At 37.0% G+C, this 9,367-nt stretch overlaps 1 protein-coding gene across 1 annotated transcript; it reads left to right on the top strand.

Annotated features, from left to right (window-relative positions):
• Positions 1 to 8,181, top strand: LOC122071842 (diacylglycerol kinase 2). Its single transcript, XM_042636275.1, has 8 exons — positions 1 to 185; positions 1,382 to 2,587; positions 2,741 to 3,116; positions 3,276 to 3,352; positions 6,615 to 6,734; positions 6,864 to 7,028; positions 7,353 to 7,490; positions 7,606 to 8,181. The coding sequence occupies exons 2-8, from the start codon at positions 1,451 to 1,453 to the stop codon at positions 7,753 to 7,755; spliced, it is 2,163 nt and encodes a 720-aa protein (XP_042492209.1). The 5' UTR covers positions 1 to 185; positions 1,382 to 1,450; the 3' UTR covers positions 7,756 to 8,181.
• Positions 8,182 to 9,367: the final 1,186 nt, after the last annotated feature.

The following is a 9,367-nucleotide window of genomic DNA, read 5'->3' as shown; positions in this document are numbered from 1 at the left end:
CCCGTTTCCATAAATATATTTTCTTTTCTTAAATTGTTAGACACGAAAGGGCCTTTCATCCTTTAAATTTTTTTCCTATTTTATAAGAAGAAGAATACCGGCGGTGATTTGCAGAGGCGAAGAGAGAGAATGTGTATTTCGAGCGAGTCAGAAACCTCAGGAAGAAAAACGAAGTCAAGAACGAGGTTAGGGTTTCTTTTTCACCGTCTCTTTATATTCGTTGCCCACCTATTCGAGTTGTTTGCTTTCTTTTTCTGACTTTTTGTTGTTTTTTTCTGTTGTCAATCTTGATTTTTTATTTGTTTTTGGTAATGATGAAATAATAGAGGCTTTAATGGCTTTGCTTGAGCTAGTTTTGTTGGATCTATATGTGTTTTAGCTGAATTATGGGAAGTATGTTCTTCATTCATGTTTTTAATGCTTTGGAAGGGCTTTGCCTCCTGTTGTTTGTTGTTTATGAATTTTTTTCTATTATGCAGTTTCTTTTCGTGATTTATTTTTTTTGGTGGTGGGTGGAGATCGGATGTGTTGTCAGATTTTGCAAAGAGAATTTAGTATGTGGATCTTTTCTTCCTGAAATATTTTGCTTTGCTATTGAATTCTTCAAATTTTGGTGAAATCAAAGATGTTCGCCTTAGGAATTCCTGCTTGTCAATTACTCCATTCTTTTTCCATTCTCTATTTCTATGTATAGAAAGCTTTTCTTTGTCATGATATTGAGTTTCTGTGGAGGGAGATAACTTTGAACACAATGTGCCATCACAGACAGCCAATGGAGGAAAGTTAGGACATGTTATAGAAATCAGTATTATTTTTTTTGAAATAGTTTTAGATATTGACAATTTGACATAGTTTCATGTATATCCTACCTTTCAAATTAGATACTTTAGGCTGCTTTTGCGGTTTGTGTTCTTTATGATGAGAAGTCAAGATTCTGGTGGTGGTGTACAAAAATTCCTGTTGTGTTTAATTTCCTTTTATGGCTTGTTTAACTGATATCCAATCCTCAACTGTCTAAATCTTCTATAGCCTCATAAAGTTGCAAAATTTCCCTCTAGTAAGATTTAATTTGATGAAATTGAAATTCCTCCCTTCCATGGAATTGAGCTTTCTTATTTTGAATGGATGCAATGATGTCATTTCTTATTTCAATTTTTTTTTCTTGTTCTGATACAATTTTCATTGGGCTTTTAAGCTATCTCTTTACTCTCCTTTAATATGTAAAATGAAAGTTGTATTCAAGTTATACTTCTCGTTTTTCTTCTGCTAGTTTCTATCTATTTATTATATACTCTTCCTTTCCCCATTTACCATTGTTTTTAGTGTGTCCATGTAATATTCCAATCCAATTATGTGACAGTTACTTATTTGACATTTGCAGATTTGAAGCTTGATATTGTTGGATGAGTTGGCTGTAACAGAAAATTGAGACTGGAGCAGTACATTAGTTATGGCAGATTTGGGTATTCCTCTCTTGAGGATCCTAACCACATCAGATTATTATGGTCCTTTTGTTTTTGGTTGGCTGGTCACAGGGTCATTTGGACTTCTGGCTATCATATATGCAATCCTGACGTGGCAAAGGAAGACATCACTGAAATGGGTTAAAGCTGCTGCAAGAGCAAAGAAGAAAGTATGGAAGAAGTTAAGAGTCCCTTTGTCTCCGCATACGTGGACAGAAGATTTTTCTTATGATGAACAGCCATCAACATGTTGTGTGTGTCTAACTTCTCTGGTCTGCCTGCAAACTGGTGGTGCAAAGGCTGTGTCTCATTTTCCTTTACATCGCTGCACTGTTTGCGGTGTAGCTGCTCATTTCTATTGTTCGCAGTTTGCAGCCAAGGACTGCAAGTGTGTAGCACAGGCTGGTTCAACCCATCTGCTGCACCATTGGTCAGAAAGGTGGACCAAATCGGATGACAGCACTGAAATATCTGCGTTCTGTTGTTTCTGTGATGAAGCATGCATCCCTTTTCTTGATGCTTCTCCTACATGGCAATGCTTGTGGTGTCAGCGACTTATACATGTTAATTGTCACTCCAAAATGTCAAAAGAATCTGGTAATGTATGTGATTTGGGTCCTCTCAGAAGGCTCATCCTATCTCCACTCTCTGTAAAAGAATTTGATGATGTTAACACTACCAGTGGAATGCTGAGTTCTATCACAGAAAAAATTATAGCTTCATCAGTTCGTGGGAAAATCAGAAGGCGTCAACGGAGCAGAAATGGAAATACTCGTTCTGATTTGTTTGGGGTTCATGATTGTAACCTACAGGATGCTTCTCAGACAGATACATCTCTCAATTATGTCCTTAATGGGCTTGTTGCTCTTGAGAAGCCATGTAATAGAGAGAATAATGACCAGTTCTTGAAGAAGAATGGTAGGGTACCAATCAGAAAAGGAAATCAAAATGGATTTGTGCAGGGAAATGTGGGAAATGCTACCGTTGGTTGTGTTAGGAACTACAAAGTAGTGGATTTATCAAATGATGCGAGACCTCTTCTGGTTTTTATCAATACCAAAAGTGGAGGTCAGTATGGACCTGCTCTGCGGAGGAGATTAAACATGATATTGAATCCTGTACAGGTGTATGTTATGATATTCATGTTTTTGTCCTTATTTATTTCCTTTTTTGCTAGAATTTTAGAATATTTTTATGACTTTCATTTAATTGCTAAGACAGGTGTATTATGTTTTGTATTTATGAAATAAATCTTAATTTTCAGTGTTCATTTGCAGATTTTTGAACTGAGTTCTTCCCAGGGGCCTGAGGCTGGTTTGAAGTTGTTTAGTTCTGTGCAGTACTTTAGGGTTTTGGTCTGTGGTGGAGATGGTACAGTTGCTTGGGTTCTTGATGCCATTGAGAGGCACAACTTCGAATCACCACCTCCTGTTGCTATACTTCCCCTGGGCACTGGAAATGATCTGTCTAGGGTTTTGCTATGGGGAGGAGGTTTGTCTTCTGTTGAGGGAAAAGGTGGCCTAGGTACTCTTCTTCATGACATCAATCATGCAGCGGTGACAATGCTAGATCGTTGGAAAGTTAATATCAAAGAACAAAACCCAAATCGCAATCCCAGAAAACTGCAATCCAAGTTCATGATGAACTATTTAGGTATTCTTGTTTATGTCTTCGTTGTTAGTATTTGTGTTCTTTGATTTGTTTATCCATTACTTTATTTTCTTTGGCAGGTAATTTGTGATGCTAAGCTTGTCTATATTTACATTTTGATTTTTTTATCCATTACTTTAATTACTTTAATTTCTTTGGTAGGTATTGGCTGTGATGCTAAGGTTGCCTATGAATTTCACTTGACTCGGGAAGAAAACCCAGAGAAGTTCCGTAGCCAGGTACCAATGTTTTTCAGTTGATGTTCTTCATTTCATCTTCTCAATTGTTAAGGTCCTATAATGCAGGAAGCATGATCACTATAGTCCTTGCGGTTCTGGTTCAAAACCAAGCCTATGGCCCAAGGAGGGTGCAAACCTGGAAACCATGAGGCAGGAATTGTAAGGACCATTGGAAATCTTTACGTAACTTGCGTTTCTACATTTCCCAGTTTTTAGAAACTTTATCTACAGTCTAATCGTGGGATAGTTTTAGGATTTTAAATTTCTTTTATTTTATTGTTGTTAAGTGGTTTACTGATGCTAGGATATGTCCAGTCTTTTTATTTCAGTTTCCTTAATAGATAAGGTTTTTTTAGTCAGTTTGGGAGATTCCCTTTTAGCTTGTGTATGGGCGATTTCGCAACTGCGTTTTCTTTCTTTATTTATTTATTTTTTTTAAATGCTTGATTGTGATTTGCCCAATCCTTTCCTGAACAAAGAATGTCTCATTTTTTTTATTTATTTATTTATTTTTTTTTTAAATACATTATAAGGGCTAATAGCACCTCCATGATTTGAAATCAATTGAAAGGATTAGTTAGATAGGAGGTGTCTCATCCTCCTCACATCTCCCCTCCCCAATGAATTGGGTTTTCCCCCTTCTCCCTCGTTTGCGATCTCTCTCTCTTTTTCTTTCTCTTCCCACCGCCAAAAGATCAATCTTTTCGATCTGCATCATCCTAAACTGTTGTGAACTCATATCAACCCCAAATAGGATCACTGGTAACACCCACAATAGGTACTGGCTTCAGGCTTAACAACAATATGTGGACATGTAACAAACAGTGGGTAATACCAGTTTAAGATAACCTTACAACTCAACACCATATCCAATAAAGGTATTAATAATCCCAGCCCAAAGGAAACCATAAACAGCACCTAAACAGGTCTGCCGCATAAAAAGGGATCAAAACCCAGAAAATTTCTAGAACTCCAGGTCAGAAAAAAACAGCCACTTGATGGACCTCAAACTCCCATTGAGTTTAGGCTCTAAGGGGGTGAATAAACTCTCCAAATCCCTGCCAAACTAATGGCCATATGCTGAGATATCTCAGTACTTGATTTCAGGTTCAGAAATAGTAAGTAACGGAAGTAACAAAACCAGCCTTCAGATGGATACCATATCAGCAGCGAGGGGAAGGTCTTGGATGCATATGCAGCCCTCCTAATATCAGCCACATATGGTGGTCTGATGTTCCAATAGTAGGCCTTCCTAGGTCTTTTTAGTTCTTAAAGTTTTGTTCCAATCCAATGGTTGCATATGGAGATATGGAGGAGTAACCCAAATAGTAACTAGGTTTTCAGAATTAGAGACATGGTTGTATCTTCACATCAATAGAACAAAACAACATTAAACTGGCATCGAATTCTTTACCAATCATATGTAAAAATCTACTTAAACTGTTGGTCAGGTCTTACAAGTCAGCAACTTTTTAAAATTAGAAAGTAATGGCAGAATTTAGTAACTGCAGGTTAGGTCCTAGTTAAGGTCAATGGCAGCATGTGTTTACCTCTTGGAAACCCCCAAGTTTCACAGCAATCCAATGTTCAGATAATGGAATATCAGACCCTTGAATAGCAGTCAAGAAACACCCAAAGCAGAGAATCACAGGTTAATAAGGCAACAGAAACTTCAGTTCTCTAATTACTCAACATATGACCCCAACAACCGATCAACAGTCTTGAATCAAAAGACAGGTTCAATGCTCACCTGGTTGCACATGAATATAATTGAAAGATAAAACAAACCAATAGAATGGAGATATGGCAATAGCTAGCTTATCACTTGTTCACTAGGGCTTCTTCCCTCTCACAGGGTTCCTGTCCTTCACACAGAAAAGAACAGCAGAGTCATAGGGTTTTGTCAAAATTGTTGGTGGGACAAGTATGACCCTTTCTCATTATTTATTGCTTCATAGAAGCAAACCAAAATAGAAACTTATGTGTGGAAAGAGGAATCCTTACAGCCTAAGTTTCTTAAAAAGGAAACCTTTCCAAATTAGAAACTAACATTCTAGAACTAGTAGTAAACTCAAAAATATTAAACCCATAAATACATTGGGGTCTGGAGTTAAGCCTAACTTAAACTAAACTTGAACCAGAGGTTCAGTTGGACCCAAAAAACGATACCAAAACCAAATCAACTGACTCATTATCTCTTCTTGCTGGAATTCTGCATCATTTTAGCTATGTGTGAGATGAAACCAAGTCAAACTGAGATAAGAAGGCCAAGAAATCAAGGTTTAAGATGTCGATCTTGCCGTAGGTTTCATTGGTCCAAAATACTGAGATCTGGTATTTTTTTCCCTGGTCATCTCAGTGGTTGGTCTGTGGCCATATGGGCTTTTTAACCCTTGAAACTTGTCATATTTTAGGCCTTCTAAGCACACTGGAATCTTTAGTTTTTTAAAAATCAGACCCAAAATGATACTTTGACTTCGGACCGTATGTAGGTAGTCTTCGGACCCTTCTCCCTAGGCTATTCCACAATAAAAAAGCAAACTATTATTGACCATGATTCTATAAAAAAAATAGTTTTGAAAAGTTGGTCTTACCTAAAACTGTTTTTGAGAAGAAAATGATCTCCAAAGGTTGATGATGAAGTGATAATCTCCAATCTCTAATTTTTGAAGTTGTTAATCTACACTGTAGAGGAGAGATTTGACAAAAAAACCACCAAAATATCATTTTTTCTTCACAGCAGAGTGAGATAGGTGAGAGATGTCGAGTTGAGGGTCGAAATTATGTTTATACCCCATGAGACTTGGTCTCGAGTCGAGTCGAAACCGAGATATTTACCGAGATCTCAAGCAAGATATTGTACATTTTATATATCGCCTGTGATCTCGTCTCGCCAAAAAAAAAATAATAATAAAGAGTTAATAGCGAGATCTCGCTTAGATCTTGAACCATGCAAAAAAGACCTGTTTGGCTGATAGTTTCAAGTCGAGAGCAAGATATTGTACATTTTAAATATCACCTGTGATCTCGTCTCACCAAACCAAAAAAACTAGTTGATAGTGAGATCTCGCCGAGATCTTGAACCATGCAAGAAAGACCTGTTTGGCTGATAGTTTAGAACTATATTGGCTTCATTTTGGTTCTTTTTCCCTCTCCCTTCCCTCCCTCAGTGATATAATACAGCTGAAAAAAGATTCTTCTTCTTATTCATCGTGGGTTGCTTAGCCAGACGTTTATAAACTAACTAAAATTTAATTTCCAGTTTGTGAATAAATTGCGTTATGCCAGAGAAGGTGCCAGGGATATAATGGATAGAGCATGTGCAGACCTACCATGGCAAGTTCGCCTTGAAGTAGATGGGAAGGACATCTGGATCCCAAGGGTAAAATCATTTCCTCTTCATGAAGCTTTTTTCCATTATAAGGTTCATTGCAGCACAATTAATGCAGTTAATCACTCTTCTCATGCTTTCGTCCTTTCTTTTTTCCTTCGATTTAATATTTTTTAACAGGATTCCGAGGGTATAATTGTTCTCAACATTGGCAGTTATATGGGTGGTGTAGATCTATGGCAAAATGACTATGAGCATGATGATGATTTTAATCTTCAGTCAATGCATGATAAGATGCTTGAGGTTGTTTCTATTAGCGGAGCTTGGCACCTTGGCAAACTTCAGGTATCATTTTGCTCCCCCTCCCACTTCATGCTTGACCTGCATATTGTGAAAGATGTTACAAGCCTTTCTGTTCACACCTTGTGACAGAGCTCCTGTCCGTCTCACAATAATTGATTCCATTCATTAGTTAATTGATTGATTAAATAAAAAGGAGGATTGGAAACAATTGCCAAATTCATATACTTTTAAATTATCTTAGATAAGGGAAACTATCACTATGAAGATTCCTTTATGTTTTGTTGCTGCTTTTAAACATCTGTTTAGGCCCCCTCAGCTAAATTTAATGGATACATTTGAATAATTGGTCGCTGCTACCTTTTACAGGTTGGACTTTCACAAGCCAGGAGACTAGCCCAAGGGAAAGTAATTAGGATACACACTTCCAGTCCCTTCCCAATCCAGATAGATGGGGAACCGTTTATGCAACAACCTGGCTGTTTAGAAATAACACATCATGGGCAGGTATATATCATTTGGTTAGATTCCTAATACGTACTGACTTGAAGTCATGGGAGGAGTATCTCCAAGATGTTGAATTAAATAATGAACTGATTTCATGGTTGTTTTGGATCTCCAGATGTTCATGTTGAGGAGGGCATCTGATGAACCCATAGGTCATGCAGCTGCGATAATGACAGAGGTCTTGGTAAATGCCGAATGCAACGGTGTTATCAATGCAGCACAGAAGAAATTACTTCTCCAGCAGATGGCCCTAAATCTCTCTTGAAGCCACCACCCTGTCATCCTTGTCAGAATTATTTCTCTAACCACTCGGCCCCTTCACCTTGAAAAAGAGTTTTCCTAACCCGCTGGTTTGTGCCATCAGGATGCCCAAGTCAGCTAAATCTTCCTCTCAGGTATGCTTCTTTTCTGAAAGGAATAACGTATTCTTAACTCAGAAAAATGTGTGTGCGTGAGAGAGAGAGTGAGAGAGTATTGTAACATGATGTATTCAATGTAATGAGAAAATTCAGTGGTATACAAGAAATTGGAATCCAGTGTAACAATGTGACCGATTAGAGTTACAAATATACACAGATGGGGTAGTTATCTACGAAGTATCAATTGAAGTTTTACTAGATGTTTGGAAAACATTTTGTAGCCTCATGTCATACGAATCATTGATTAAGTTACATACCGAAATTTTCTTTTTTGGGTTTTCTTGTGTAAGCTGGTAAACATGCTTTCATTCAATCAACTCTTGCGGGTATGCCGTATTTCTACTCTCTTCGACACTCAATTAATTGGATGCTATCAGCAGAAATCCTTTCGGTGTAATGGCAACAAAGGTTAAGGGTCCGGTTGATTTTGTTTTTGCCATTTCTGTGTCTAAAAACAATGAAAATGGTTTTTCCCATTTTTATGCTAAGAGGCAATTTTTGGAAATGTGAAAAGATGTTTGATTTTTCTGTTTTTCGAAACGCATTTCAATAGTATAGTCGGGTTCAAGACACGAGTGAAGGCAAGAAGTTGCAAGTATGCAACTCATGAGTGACGGCACGACGTTAAGAGTTACAGGCATGCTTCATGAAGATGAGTTTCAAAAAGATGAAGGTAGTCCAGAATTGTGAGTTTTGCACAACTAGGTTGGAGTTGCCGTTTCTGAATAGCAAGAAGTTTCAACAATGAGTATGGGGTAGGTTGAGTGAAGTACATTTTTTTCATAATTTTTGTCCTTCCCACTTGTTTCTAGAAACAAAAAAATAAGTCTAACTTGTTTCTCTATTCATGTTTCTGAACACAGAAATAGGCATAAATTTCTATTTCTATTTCGAAAAACAAGTAAATGATACTGAAAAATCAAATGGTTTTTGGGATGTTTTTCAGCCTTTTAACACAGAAAAATGGAAAAACAAGTTTCTGGAAACAAAATCAAATGGGCCCTTAAGTTTCCATGATTAGTACTTCCAAAAAATATGGTCAGTTTAATCTCACGCATTCTTCCCCCTATGAATAAAGCCATACTGCTTAAAAAGCTTGGGAACTTCTTATTACTTCCTTATTTCTGCAGGGTAGATTAATGAAAGCTAAATATTTACCTGATTCTTCATTTTTACATGCCTAGTGTTCTTCTGTTTCATGAGATTGGAAGTCCATCTTCAAAGTGCGAAATCTTCGGGTAGAAGGGTTCTCCATCAGAATAAGTCACAGGCGAAATACTAATTAACCCTTCTTTTTTTTTTTTTTTACCTTAAAAGGTCATTTAATTTTTTCCATTTTAAATGTTTCTTCTCTCCTGCTTTCCAAACAAGGGAGTGCAAGTGATTCTATAATATAATTTTTTTTTTTTGTTAGGATAATATAATTTTTAGATTCATTACTATCAAAAACGTTTATAG

The sequence above is a fragment of the Macadamia integrifolia genome, chromosome 2, assembly GCF_013358625.1.
Source record: "Macadamia integrifolia cultivar HAES 741 chromosome 2, SCU_Mint_v3, whole genome shotgun sequence".
Classification (NCBI taxonomy): domain Eukaryota; kingdom Viridiplantae; phylum Streptophyta; class Magnoliopsida; order Proteales; family Proteaceae; genus Macadamia; species Macadamia integrifolia.
Note: the sequence above shows the minus strand (reverse complement) of the source record. Positions and strands in the feature narration are given on the sequence as shown.

Bases quoted from the DNA above. Each gene is read 5' to 3' on its own strand.
- LOC122071842 (XM_042636275.1), top strand. From the start codon at position 1,451: ATGGCAGATTTGGGTATTCCTCTCTTGAGGATCCTAACCACATCAGAT. The intron at 2,588-2,740 runs GTGTATGTTATG...GTTCATTTGCAG, and splicing joins TGATATTGAATCCTGTACAG to ATTTTTGAACTGAGTTCTTC. The intron at 6,735-6,863 runs GTAAAATCATTT...ATTTTTTAACAG, and splicing joins AGGACATCTGGATCCCAAGG to GATTCCGAGGGTATAATTGT.